Source organism: Hypanus sabinus, chromosome 5 (genome assembly GCF_030144855.1).
Source record: "Hypanus sabinus isolate sHypSab1 chromosome 5, sHypSab1.hap1, whole genome shotgun sequence".
Taxonomy (NCBI): domain Eukaryota; kingdom Metazoa; phylum Chordata; class Chondrichthyes; order Myliobatiformes; family Dasyatidae; genus Hypanus; species Hypanus sabinus.
Window position 1 is genome coordinate 25,254,038 of NC_082710.1, and position 15,120 is coordinate 25,269,157.

General features: G+C 41.7%; 1 protein-coding gene across 1 annotated transcript in view; it reads left to right on the plus strand.

Moving 5' to 3' along the window:
* Positions 1–15,120, plus strand: part of LOC132394007 (AP-3 complex subunit sigma-1) — a 93,117-nt gene that overhangs the window by 11,368 nt on the left and 66,629 nt on the right. The window contains exon 2 of the mRNA XM_059969602.1: positions 7,014–7,105. Within this exon, the coding sequence (XP_059825585.1) occupies positions 7,014–7,105 (92 nt within the window). The remainder of the gene's footprint in view (positions 1–7,013; positions 7,106–15,120) is intronic.

The following is a 15,120-nucleotide window of genomic DNA, read 5'->3' on the forward strand; positions in this document are numbered from 1 at the left end:
CTAAATTGTGATTCTTCACTAATTGTGAAGAACCTCCTGGAATGCTAGACTGTATGGCATTGACTGTCATCATTAATTTAGAATTCTATTTTTTTCCATCAATTTTTTAAAACTTTAAAACTCAGAATTATCCTACTTTGCAATATAACTTATTAATACACTGTTCTATATATTGTTTTCATCATAAAAGTGTAATTGTAGTTTACAGGATTTTTTTAAATTTTAGGTTTTGTAGGAATTGTGTGCATAGTTTAGACTAATGCTTCAGTACTTGTCTGAGAAAGTGCTGCATTGCCTGAAATGTCCTTTAGCACATGGTTTGTAAGAAAAAAGGCTTTAATGATGTATAAATTTATTTTTTTTGTTATTTGTACAGAATGGTTCTACATTCGACTATAACATGCTTCTAATTTTTGAAAACCTTTGAGCTATTTCAGTACTTTTTAGACACTGAAAGTATACTAACAAATATCCACAGTCATGCATTCGAAAAAGAAAGCGTTTTCCGAGCGGTATTTCAGAAAAATACATTAACTCTTGAGTGATTAATCTAGGCTTTGTAATGGATAAATGATGTGGAATTAGCTCCATTGTTATAGATAGTATCACTGATGATTATGGTGATTGTTCTTCTGGTTTAAGGCTACATCCACATCACACTGGATAAATCTGTAACTGAAGCTTTTTCTCTTAATTTTTACCCTCCGTCCACACTAAAATGGCGTTTTCGTCCCCCGAAACCGGGAGCTTTTCACAAACATTGTCCAGGGTGTGTAATTTTGAAAATGCCACTTGGACAGATCAGTGTGGATGGGGTAACTGGAGAAATCTGAAAACGCTGTCAGATGGCAGCACGCTATTTCATTGTTTTCCTGAATGCAACCCCCCCACACAATCTAACAACTTCAGAACAGACGGCAACGAGACTGAAGCCAGAAGAGTTAGAAATGTACTCACCAAATACTTTGACCCATAACTTACTGACTAAATAAGTATACTCACTTTGCCCTGTTTTCTGTCCTTGCTTGTATGAAGGTGGTTTACCTATTTATGCAAGTACTTCTCTGACAATAGATGTGCAACAGCCTAATGTAACATTATGTGGAAATACAAGATAATACTGATGCAGACATGCTTTACACATTTAACAAGGTGCTTTATTAATGCAACAGAGTTAGTTTCTCAATGTTCATCATCAGCCTGTTCATACTGTCTGTGAACTCCCTGTCGGTTGCCTCCATACGCTCCATTATTTTTTTTTACTTTTAAGTCCTCCTGCGCGAGAGCCAATAGCTGTCCGTTGTTTAAGTTTTTCTAGTCTGTAACTGACCAAACGCGCACTTTCACAGCGAGATTCGACACCAAACATGTCGCTTGTTTTCGGTAGATGTGTCCTGCGCATGCGCAGTAGGAGGAGATTCACCGAAATATCTGTTTCAATGTGGACAGAGATATTTTTTTAAATGCCTGGTGTGGACACCTATCGTTCTTACGCGAAACCAGCATTTTCAAAATTATCTGGTCTAGTGTGGATGTAGCCTAAGGTGGTGCTGGTGAAGGTCAGCGATCACTTACTGGTGACAAACAAAATGACGAAAACAACTAAATACTTTATTAATCACTGTTTTTCTGGTAAATAGTCACTGCAAGGCACTTAACTGCACATTGCTGTGCGAGGACACTGGTGCCCTTCCCTTGGACAACATTGGTGATGTGGAGAGGGGAGACTTGCAGCATGGGCAACTGCCATTCTTCCATACAACCTTGCCCAGGCCTGTGCCCTGGAAACCTTCCAAGGCACAAATCTATGGTCTCACGAGACTAACAGATGCCTATTAATCAATGCAAGCAATCGTGTCCTCATGAAGGGTCTCGGCCCAAAACATCGACTGTACTCTTTTCCAGTGCCTGACCTGCTGAGTACTTCCAGCATTTTTTGTGTGTTGACTGCAAACAATAGACTGTAATTTCCCTGTTGGGGCTGAGCATTTGAGCAGCCTGTACAGCCTGGCATTTTTGTGGTGAGAACTGAAATCTCAAAGGTGCAGAATGGTTGCGCCATGGTGTGTGTGGGCTGAGTCAAGGCGACAGAGTCTGGGCCAGAGAGTAGGGGAATGGCTGCCGTGGACTTAGAGGTAATTCGATTTGGTAGACTGAAGTGAGGAGAGCAGAGGTAATCTAGAGTCTGCATCTGAGAGGGAGGAAAGACCCAAGGTTTGATCGATATAAGTGCTGAGCTGAATTGGAGAAGTAGGGTACAGGCTGAACTGAGGTGGCAGGCACCAACCTGAGAGCGTATTGAAGTGGCAGGGCCCAGGTCTGAGAGCAAGGAATGACCTGAGGTTTGAGATTTAGGTGCCAGGCCAGATTGGAAAAGGTCAGGGTGTTTGGGCTGGAGGCGAAGGAGGGGCTTGTTCAATTGCCGCTCTGTGAGTTTTACTCGACTTTGCACTGAACTTCAGCTTGCTGCTTCATGATGTTTACTCATCTCTGCACTGAACTATCAAAGTGTGGACTCACTTTTATGACCTTCAGTTCTGAATGCTATTTGCTTGCTTTTATTGTTTGCTCATTTTTTCCTGCACATTGGTGTTTGAGGGTCTTCTTTTTATGTATGAGTTCTACTGGGTTTCTTTGTTTTGTCACAGCCTGTAAAAATGAACCTTAAGATTGTATAAAGTATACATACTTTGATAATAAATGTACTTTGAACTTGAGACTTTGACAGGAATTCACGATGATGAATTTGAGGCAAAATTCAAGAAGTTTTATGTATGATATTAAAGTTCATTGGCTAGTCTCAGGAATACTACTGATAAGAATCTACTAAAGCCTATTGATAATACTTGAACAACAGAAATAATCTAATAATTATTTATATGGATTTTACTTTTCTAAACTTTCAGTCAGGCATTTATAATTGTTTATTAATGGATAACAGCATTTTATCAAAGTTACTATATTGAATGCCAGCCACACCTTGTTTCATGCCTATACTAAAGAAATCATAGTGACCTTGTCCTGCTGTTACCTAATACAAGTACATTCAACCCTTGTTAATGCTGATGATATAAATAGCAAATTTATGTTTATGCAGCAATCTAATCCCCAGTAGTGAAGAATACTTGATTGCCTCTAGAATTGTAATATCCTTTTGACAGTATGCCCTCTCAGCTATCGAAGGTTGAGAGTAGCAGGAATATTGTAAGAATTTAGGAAAGTTTATTGGAAGTGCATTTATTGGAAGATGGGTAGATTTAATGTCAAATGGTACCGATTTTTGCATTGTTATCCATGCCAGGTAGATTTGGGTAGAGAAAGCCATTTGGGAAGGCAAAGAACTTTTTCCTGTTTCTGCAGGATAGTCCTGAAACACTTCTCAAGGCAACAGTGGAGGAAGAGAGGCCAAGGAAACATTTTCTCCCTCACTGAAACTGGTGTCAGTTTCCTCTGTTCCTTCTGATCTGATGATTGAAGAGTAAGTCCAATAAATTGGTGTAAGTGCAGGGAAAAGGTATCCTGCTTTTTAAATCTAAAAACTTGATCGGGTGCAATATTTGTACCTGCTCTCGTCCTGTCAGCTTTAAGGATCATTAAAGTACAGTTAGTCACAGAAAAGTACAGCATTGAAACGGGTTCTTTGGCCCATCTAGTCCATGCCAAACTATTTAAACTGCTTACTCCCATTGATCTACACTAAATTCATAACCCTCCATACCCCTACCATTCATGTACCTAATAGAGTTTCAGAGCTGGGAGAGAAGAAATTGCAAAAAAATAAATGTTCATCTTCTGGAAATTGCAGCCTCAACCACAAGCAATTAAGTTGGCAGGATCATGCACTTTTGAAAATGGTGGTCACCAAATCCAGAAAATGCAGAAGATATGAAATAAATTGGAGATTGAACTCACTGCAGATGGGAAGACATAGTACAGAGGCTGATGAAGAAAAGTTGTGAAACTATTTTGCTGGGAGTTTGTATGGCACATGGCTGGACCACAGAGGAGGAAGATTTTAAAGAGTGAAGCAGCAAATTAGTTTTAAAAAATAATTGCAAGAACTGCTTAAAATTATGTCCAAAACAGATGAAAAGGAACACAGGTCCCTTTCTAATTGATGCTTTGGTAAAAGCAAAATCAGTTTTTCAAGCTGGAGGCTTTCTTCAGAATTGAAAAAGAGACAGAAATTTGTGTAAGTGAAGGAAGGTTGGGGTGGGCCTGTCCCTGGTAGGGTGAAACTTGGGTTATCATGGTCATAAGTTGTAAACTAAGTTATTTGGTTAATGAATGAATGTGAGCAGTTGGAGAATGAGAACATAGACAGAAAAAGAGGATGAGTGTTACAATTTGCAGAGCAGGTGGTCTTGATGAATGGTCTCTGATCTGTAACTTTGATTCTTACTCTTCCCACAGGTGCAGCCCACACCTGTTGATTGTTTCCTATTTTTTGTTTAAGATTTTTGGTACATGCAGTTTTATTTATATTATCCTTTAGTTGGATGTTAGTTGGGATGAGGGAATTAGCCAATTATCAAGTTCTTAATTAACACAAGGCAAGAAATCATGAAATATTCAAGAAAAAAAATAAATGGGCTATTTTGTAGGAACCATATTTATGAGTTTTTCTTCTGAGAGAAACAAGGCAGACAAAAATTGACATAATATGTGTTATAATTTATTTTATTGAGATTGGGAATTACAGTCAAGCATTGATAAATCTCTTGATCAGAGAGAAAATTCAGGATTTTTTATTTGCAGCACATTTGTAATTTGGAGGCATTAACGATGATCTTTCAGGAATCGATAGATTCTGGCATTGCACTGGATGAGTGGAAAAGGGGCAGCAGAAAGGAAACTTTAGACCTGTTAGCCTGATGTCAGTGGTTGGGAAGTTGTTGGAATTGATTGTTAAGCAATGAGATTATGGAGTATCTGGAGGCACATGACAAGATAGGCCAAAACCAGCATGGTTTCTTGAAAGGAAAGTCCTGCCTGAAAAATCTACTGCAATTCTTTGAGGAAATTACAAGTAGGGTAGACAAAAGAGATGCAGTAGATGTGGTGTGCTTGGAATTTCAGAAGGCCTTTGACAAGGTGCCACACATGAGGTTGCTTAGCAAGATAAGAGCCCATGGAATTACTGGGAAGTTACTAGCATGGATGGAGCATTAGCTGATTGGCAGAAAACAGAGAGTGGGAATAAAGGGATCCTTTTCCGGCTGGCTGCCGGTTACCAGTGGAGTTCCACAGGGGTTGGTGTTGGGACCACTGCTTTTTACAATGCGTGTCAGTGAGTTGGACGATGGGATTAATGGATTTGTGGCTAAATTTGATACAATGATACAAAGATAGTTGTAGGAGCAGGTAGTGTTGAGGAAACAGAGAGCCTGCAGAGAGACTTAGATAGTTTAGGGGAATGGGCAAAGAAATGGCAAATGAAATACAATGTTGGAAAGTGTATGGTCATGCACTTTGGTGGAAAAAATAAATGGGCAGACTGTTATTTAGATGGGGAGAGGATTCGAAATGCAGTGATGCAAAGGGACTTGGGAGTCCTTGTGCAAGATATCCTAAAAGTTAACCTCCAGGTTGAGTCTGTTGTGAAGAAGGTGAATGCAATGTTGGCATTCATTTCTAGAGGTATAGAATATAAAAGCAAGGATGTGATGTTGAGGCTCTGTAAGGCACTCCTGAGACCACACTAGGAGTATTGTGTGCAGTTTTGGGCTCCTTATTTTAGAAAGGATATACTGACATTGGAGAGGTTTTGCGAGAATGATTCCAGGAATGAAAGGATTACTGTATGAGGAACGTCTGGCAGCTCTTGGGCTGTATTCCCTGGAGTTCAGGAGAATGAGGGATCTCATAGAAACATTCTGAATGTTAAAAGTCCTGAACAGATTAGATATGGCAAAGTTATTTCCCATGGTAGGGGATTCTAGGACAAGAGGGCACAACTTCAGGATTGAAGGATGTCCATTTAGAACTGAGATGCTGAGAAATTACTTTAGTCAGAGTGTGGTAAATCTGTGGAATTTGTTGCCTCGAGCGGCTGTGGAGGCCAAGTCATTGGGTACATTTAAGGCAAAGACGATAGATTCTTGTTTAGCCAGGGCATCAAAGGGTATGGGGTGGAAACGGGAGTGGGGATGACCGGAAGAATTGGATCAGCCCATGAATGAATGGTGGAGCAGACTTGATGGACCAAATGGCCTACTTATGCTCCTATATCTTATGGTCTTATTTAAACTAGTACAAGCTGATGTTTGGGTCCAGACAGAATTAGTGTATTTAAGTCTATTTAAAACATGAAAAAAATCTCTTTTTTGATCTTTTTGAGCCTATTCTCTGTCCTTTAGATTAGCTGTTTTTGTCACATGTATAACGAAACATTGAATCATATAGTGATATGTGTTGTTTGCATTGAGGATGCAATATAGGCAGCCCACATGTGTTTACTGTGCTTCCGGCATGAGTACTGCATGCCCACAACTTACTAACTCTAGCTTGTACTGTGAAATGTGAGAGGAAACAGGAGCACCCGGAGAAAACCCTCACGGTCAGGAGGAGAACATATAAATTCCTAGCAGACAGCGGCGGGCATTGAACCCTGATCTCCAGCTGGTGCTGTAACGAATTAAACTAACTGCTTCGCTACCTTATTGACCCCTCTATACTTATAAAATATGGATATATGCATCCAATTCACTTACTTTGTCATAAAACAGAGCAAAATTGCTGACTGAAAAATGGTTTTGTTTAGAGTTTGGCACACAAATTACAGTTTCACTTTCAGTGTAATTTGTATTCTACACACCCCAGATTATTTTACTACTTCCCCCAAATCTATCACACAAATGCTGTTTTGGTACATATAAGGAGGTGTTGCTTTTGTTTAGCACTGCAGCTTGCACTTCTAAGTGTCAATTAAAGATCTTATTTTAAAAGTTGCCAACTTTTTAATGCAGTGACAGCTGCTTTTAAATTATAAATGAATCTGTACTCCGTTACAGAGTGAAGATACACAACAACAAATTATAAGGGAGACATTTCACTTGGTGTCAAAAAGAGATGAAAACGTCTGTAATTTCCTGGAAGGTGGCATGTAAGTATTTTTTAAATGGTTCTGTCAAAAGAACAGTTTGTGATTAAGAATTTTACTGGAAATCAAAAACCAACAAATAATATGTGTATAGAATAGCAGTGAAAACTGATACAGTGTTACAGCTCCAAGTTTAAAGCAGTCTAGATATTGTGTTGCATTGTGTTAATTTAATTTTTCACAATAGGTAAGATGACCAGCTGGATGTTTCTTCCCCACTAAAAATATCAAAGTTTAATTTTATCATGGACATTTGCCAAGTCACAAGTTCTTAATTTTATGCTTCCATTTTGTTTTATAATGGTGGATGTTTAAACATTTTATAGCAGATGTATGATGCAAAGATCTTATCCAGCAATCTTACCAAGGAAGATTCATGTTCAGATCTGCTTATCTGAAGTGTGTTGTCCTTTAGTAGTGTAAAATCATGAGTGCTACGCATTTTCTGTTTGTTTATAAAAGAATATACACTGCAGAAATGGAGATCCAGAATGTGGCCTTGTAAATTGTGCAGATACAGAATATTATGCCACTTTTCACTTTGCATCAGATTTGGTGAGCTGAAATTAGTGCAAGAGGTCGTTCATTGGTGACGCAGTGCCAGGTTTAAAAAGAGCTTGCAGTTCTTTTCAGCAGACTACAATTCATGGGGCCAATAAAAAGAAGGGAGGTGTAAGCAGAGTGGACCAATGTTGGAGTGGTCAGGCTTGGGCAAGCATAGGCAGAGGTTCTAGGTAAGTAAGTTTCTGTTGATACATAGCTAGTGCACTGGTAATGAGTTCAGAGGTAGTAGTAAGTACTTTGTGTGAGATGTGGGAACTCTGGGAAACCTCCAGTCTCCCTGATAACTACATCTGAATGAAGTGCACCAAGCTGCAGGTCCTTAGAGACTGAAAAAGAAGTGGATCTAGAGCTGGATGACCTTTGGCTCATATAGGAAAATGAGGAGGTGATAGATGGGAGGTACAGGGATGTAGTCACTCCTGAGTTGCAGGAGGCAGGTACTTGGGTGACCATCAGGTGAGGGAAAGAAATAGGCAACCAGTGCAGAGTACCCCTGTGGCTGTACCCCTCAATAATAAGCATACTGCTTTGGATACTGTTGGGGGGGGCACGATCTACTAGAAGAGAGGGCAGGTCTCTTGCATTGAATCTGGCTCTGTGGCTCAGAGGGGAGTGGGGAGAAGAGGGGTGCAGTAGAGATCGGGGATGTCATAGTTAGAGGAGGGGAAAGCACATTCTGTGGACGTGAAAGGGACACTTGGGTGGTATGATGCTTCCCAGGTGGCGGGGTCAGGGATGTCTGTGATTGGTTCCATGGCATTCTAAAGGGGGAGGATAAACAGCTGGAAGTTGTGGTACATATTGATACCAATACCATAGGTAGAAAAGGGAGGAGGTCCTGAAAAAAGAATATAGAGAGTTAGGCAGAAAGCTGGAAAGCAGAACCTCCAGGGTTGTAATCTCTGGATTGCTGCCTGTTCACGTGCCAGTGAGGGTAAGAATAAGATGTTTGGCAGATGATTACAAGGCTGAAGGATTGGTACAGGTGGCAGGCTTTCAAATTTCTGGTTCATTAGGATCTCTTCTGGGGAAGCTATAAACTGTAGAAAAAGGAAGGGTTACACCGAAACCTGAAGGGGACCGATATCATTGTGGGCAGGCTTGCTGGAGCTGTGGAGGGTGGTTTAAGAAATTTGGCAGGAGATGGAAACCAGAGTGGTAGGGCTGAGGATGTGGTAGTTGGTATAGGACTAGATGCAGTACATGGTGAGATAGGCAGATGATAGGCCACAGTTACGATCAGTGAGAATGACTTGAAGTGTGATGGAGGCAAGAATCAAAAAGGGTGATGAATAAAGGATTGAAGGTGTTACATATATTTGAATACATGCAGTACATAGAATAAGGTAGATGATCTTGTATCACAGTTAGAGATTGGTAGGTCTGGTGTTGTGGGCATTTCTGAGTCGTGACGGAAGAAGGTCATAGTTGGGAGCTTAACATCCAAGGATACAATGAATAAATTCTTCTTGGGCTTCCAGCCGGGTGCAGGCATTGATTTTAACTGACATTTTGATGACAAACTCTTCAGCCTTTATCAGGGATGATGTCTGGTCATGTCTACTCCAATGGTGTATATATACCCCTGTTGTCTGTCCCTCCTGATTGGTTAGTCCTCATCCAATCAGGTTTCCGCACTCCCACCTTGTTTACAACCAAATTCCAGTTCTTACTTAGAGCGAGACCTTTGTCTGTGTTAAAAATTCTTTTTCTCTAGTTTTATTTTGATAGCTTCCTTCACCTGCCAGTCCCAAAAGCCTTTAGTGATGCATAGTAGCTTTGTGTCGTTGAAGTCAATTGTGAAGGCTTAAGAGTGCCGCCAGAAAAACAAGGAAATCTAATGATGAGGAGGAACCCATCACTGCTGCCTGTCTTCCCTATATTTTCATGACTTCTGGAAGGATTGCCAGGATCCTGAAGAAATACCAGATTAATACCATCCACAAACCTGTAAGGAAGCTCAAATCACAGCTCAGGCGGGTCAAAGCTGATCTAGGACTTGGAACGGCTGGTGTTTACAGGATTCATTGTGAATGCGGAGCAATGCATATCGGCCAGACGGAACACGGTGGAAACCCGGATCAAAGAGCACAGGTGGTGGATCTGTTTGGGTTACCTGGAGAAATTGGCAGCAGCAGAACATTGCATTCGCAATGGCCATAAGATTGACTTCGACAGCATAAAGATACTGTGCTGCTGTAATGGCTTTTGGGGCAGCCTGCTGAAGAAAGCCATTGAAATGAAACTGGAGAAATACTTTTTAACAAAGACAAAGGTGTCGCTCAAAGTAAGAACTGGAATTCGATTACAAACAAGGTGCAACAGCAGAAACCTGATTGGATGTAGACTAACCAATAGGGAGGGAGGGGTGACAGTGGTATAAATACCACTGGACTAAACATGCCCAGGCAGCATCCCTGATGAAGACGGTAGAGTTTATCATCGAAACGTCGGTTAAAATCAATACCTGTACCCGTCTGGAAACCCAAGAAGAGATTATTCGTCAGATACGCCGGGAAAGCACTAGATTCTTTATACAAGGTTACGCATTGTATTGAAAGGACAGGCAGGTAGACAGAGGGGATGGGGTGCCTCTGTTGGTAAAAACTGAAACCAGATACTTAGAAAGAGGTGACCTAGGATCGGAAGATGTAGTATCCTTGTGGGTAGAGTTAAGAAACTGCAGCAATAAAAAGACTCTGATGGAAGTTGTATACAGGCTTCTAAACAGTAGCCAGGATACGAGCTACCAAGTACAATTGGAGATGGAAAAGGCTTGTAAGTAGGCCAATGCTGTGATAATAATCGGGGATTTCAATATGTAAATATGTAGATTGGTAAAATTAGGTTGGTACTGAATCCCAATAGAGGAAATTTGTAGAATGCCTTTTATTTGAAGAGGTATTTGAACCAACTAGGAGAACATTTCTGGATTGGGTGTTATGGAATGCCCTAGATTTGATTAGTGTGCAAGGTAAAGGAACCCTGGGGAGGCAGTGATTGTAATATGATAGAATACACTCTGCAGTTTGAGAAGGAGAAGCTAAAATCAGATGTATTAGTATTATAATGGAATTACAGAGGCATGAGAGAGGAGTTAGCCAAAGTTGATTGGATGGGGACACTAGCAGGGATGACAGTAGAACAGCAGTGGCTAGTGTTTCTGGGGGAAGCTCAGAAGGTGTGGGAAAGATATATCCCTAAGATGAATAAGTATTCTAAAGGGAGGATGACGCAACTTTGGCTAACATGGGAAATCAAAGACAACATTAAAGCAAAAGAGAGGGCATATAATATTGCAAAAGTTCGTGGAAAGGCAGAGGATTAGGAAGCTTTTAAAAGCCACAAAGGTTCATTTTATTTTCAAATTGTACAGCTCTGAAATTCTTCATCTCTCCAGGTAGCCATGAAACTAAGAAAGAATAGAAAGGCAGCATGATCATCAAGCCCCAAATCCCACTTCCTGCACAAAAAATGAGCAAGACGGATCAGGCACATCAACCCCAAATCCTTTCCGCACAAAAACTGAGCAAAGTAGACCAGGCACATTGATTTCCTCCAAATCCCTCCTCCCGTACTTTTCAAAAAGAAAGCAACTAAAAAAAGCAATAAAGAGAGAAAAGATCAGGAATGAAAGTAAACTAGACAATAATATAAAAGAGGATACAAAATCAGTTTTTTTCAGGATATAAAGAACAAAAGAGAGATGATAGTGGATATTGGACTGCTGGGAAATGACGCTGGAGAGGTAGTAATGGAGGATAAAGAAATGGCGGACAAATTTATTTAAGTATTTTGTGTCACTCTTCATTGTGAAAGTCTTTAGCAGAAGGCCAGAAATGTGAGCGTGTCAGGAGGCAGGAGTGAGTGTTGTTAGTAGTAAGGAGAAAGTGATTTGGAAGCTGAGAAGTCTGAAGGTAGGTAAGTCACCTGGACCAGATGGACTACACCGCAGGGTTCTCAAAGAAGTGGCTGAAGAGATGGCGGAGGCATTAGTAATGATCTATCATGAATCATTAGATTCTGGAATGGTTCCTGAAGACTGGGAAATTACAAATGTCACTCCACTCTTTAAGAAAGGAATGGAGGCAGAAAAAAAGGAAATAATAGGCCAGTTAGCCTGACATAAGTGGTTGGAATGCTGCTGGAGCCTATCATTAAAGGTGAGGTTTCAGGGCTGCTTGGAGGCACATGATGAAGTAGGGCCAAGTCAGTATGGTTTCCTTAAGGAAAAATCTTGCCTGACAAATCTATTGGAATTCTTTGAGGAAATAACAGGAAGGATAGACAAAGGAGGGTCAGTGGATGTTATTTATTTAGATTTTCAGAGGGCCTTTCACAAGGTGCTACACATAAGGGTGCTTAATAAGATAAGAGCACACGATATTACAGGAAAGATACTTGAATGGATAGAAGATTGGCTGACTACCTGGAGGCAAAGAATGGGACTAAAGTGGACCGACTGACACAAGACCTTGATACAACTTGTAATTTGATAGGGAGAAAGTAAAGTCTGACAGAACAATATTTCAGTCGAGTAAAGCAATTTACAGTGGTATGAGAGAGGAGTTGGTCAAAGTAAATTTGAAGAAATACTCAAATGAAAAAATAGTACAACTGTGGCTGACAAGGGAAGTCAAACCAAATGTAAAAGCAAAAGAGAGGATGTACAATAAAGCAAAAATTAGTGGGAAAACAGAGGATTGGGAAGCTTTTAAAAACCTACAGACAGCAACTAAAACAATCATTTGGAGGGAAAAGATGAAATATGAAAGCAAGCTAACAAACAATATTAAAATGCATAGTGAAAGCTTTCTCAATTAGATAAAAAAAACCAGACAGATGAGAGTGAGTGGATATAAGACCACTAGAAATAATAACAGGGATCAAGGAAATGGCAGATGAACTAAATGAGTATTTTGCATCAGTGTGGAAGACATTAGCAGTGTGCGAAATGTTGAAAGAAGAGAAGTGAGTGCAGTTATAAGGGAGAAGGTGCTCAAAAAGCTGAAAGGTGTAAGGGTGCATAAGTCACCCGGAGATTGTGGAGGCATTCTTGATTGGACATTGCATCAAAAGTTACAGGGAGAAGCCAGAAAGTGGGCCTGAGTAGGGTAAAATAACAAAGGATTAGCCATGATTGAATGGTGGAGCAGACTCAATGGGATAATTGGCCTAATTCTGCTCCTATGTATTATGGTCTTATGGTCCAAAATGACACCAGTGAACCACAGTGACATTCTGAGGGTTGTGTATAATACTTATGTGTATACCTCTTCAATTACTCTCACTGCAATCTGCAACATGTAATTTCCCCTGTTTGTATCAGCAATGTACTTTTAAATTAACTTAATGATCTACAGATTTCATAATCTTCTGAAGGACTCGGTGGACCAAGCATGTACTACATCTTTAAGCGATGGTTCATCACCATTGTGGAAGTGAGGCGGGGGGCGGGGAGGACTCCAAGCCAGGCTGAAATGCAGAGGGATGTGGCCTCCTCTACCTAGCATCTTGTTAGCAAGTGTGCAGTCATGGGAGAACAAAACTGAGGACCTGAAGGCAAGTTCGCTGTATTGGAGAGAAATGAGAGATTGGTATATTCTATACCTGAGCAAGATGTGGCTTTCTCCATATACAGCAGTGAGACCCGAAGGTTTTTTAATTTACCGCTTGGTCTGAACTGCTGATTTGGAAAAGGCAAACGGTGGAGCTGTGTGTTTCACGATAAACTCTATGGTGCTCTGATGTGGCAGTTTTGTTGACCACATGTTTCCCCGACCTTGAACGTCTAACGGTCAAATGCTCTCAGTTCTATTTACCTGATGAGTTTTCCTCCATAATCCTGACTGTAGTTTATATACCACTGCCGTTGGATTATAATCAAGTGCTTGAGATACTGCATGATGCCATCTCCAAACAAGTAGCTGTCCATCCCAAGGCATTTCAAACCATAGTCTGAGACTTCAACCAGGATTGTTTAAAGAAATCCCTGCCCAATTATCATCCGCATATAACCTGTAGCACCTGAGGTCCCAGCACACTAGACCACTGTTATACTAAGATGAGGAATGCCCACCATTCCATGCCCAGATCGCATTTTGGTAAATCAAATCAGTTGGCTGTCCTTCTCCTACCTACATACAGGCAGAGGTTAAAGAGCAAAGCTCCAGAGATTAGGGCAATAAAGAGGTGGTTGCGGGAGGCAGAGGAGCGGTGACAGGATTGCTTAAGTTCAGTGGTATAATCCATGTTCAAGGACTCAACTGTGGATCTGATTGAGTACACCATAGTTGTCATGGGCTTGGTTAAAACAGTTGTGGGTGAGTGTGTCCCCACAAAATCATTCAGTCTTCCCCAACCAGAAGCCCTGGATGAACAATGAGATCCACAATCTGCTGAGGGCCAGATCAGAGGCATTTAAATCTAGTGACCAAGGAAGTTACAGAGGTCCTGGTATGATCTCCAGAATGCCATCTTACAGGCAAAAGGCTAAACATACTTCACTCCCCTGGACTAAACTTGTATCAAAGAACAATGCTCGACAGTTGTGGCAGAGCTTGAATGCTATCACCTCTTATAAAGTAAAATCAAATGACATAGGCGACAAAGGGGATTGCTTCCAGATGAGCTCAATGCCTTCTATGCTTGTTTTGACTGCCAAAACATGGAGGTGTAGCGGTGTGCTACACGCAGCGCTGAAATAACGATACGTAGTCGGGCGGGAATGCTGTAGGGGGCGCGTATTAACAGTCCTGTCCTGTGCGCAGGCTTTTCCCCTTGCTGGTGAAGCAGGCTTGGCGCCCCCTTTGGTACCGGCCTCAATGCCGGTGTGCACCACTTTGTGAGCTGGTTCGAGTGTGCTGGGAAGTGGGTCGCCACATAACCCCCCCCCCCCCCCAGAACCAGCGATACATCCCCCAATGTCCTTAGTCTGGGTCGGACTCTGTTTGGGAGGTCTGCCTCTGCGCCGCGGTGCCTGAATCTCGACCGGCTGCGCCAAGTCCACATGGGCCGGTTTGAGTCGGTCCACTGTGAAAACCTCCTGTTTCCCCTCAATGTCCGACACGAATGTGGACCCGTTGTTTCTGATCACTGTAAACGGCCCCTCGTAGGGCCGCTGTAGCAGTGCCTGATGTCCACCCTGTCCACCCCGTCGTACAAAAACAAACTTACAGTTTTGCAGGTCTTTGGGTACGCAGGTCCGGTTCTGCCCATGCTGTGAAGTGCGTATGGGGGCCAGGTTACCGAGCCTCTCACGTAGTCTGCCCAGGACTGCTGCGGGTTCTTCCTCTTGACCCCTTGGGGCTGGTATGAACTCTCCTGGAATGACCAGGGGTGCGCCGTACACCAACTTGGCCGACGAGGTGTGCAGATCCTCTTTGGACGCTGTGCGGATTCCGAGCAGGACCCAGGGAAGCTCGTCCACCCAGTTAGGCCCTTTGAGGCGGGCC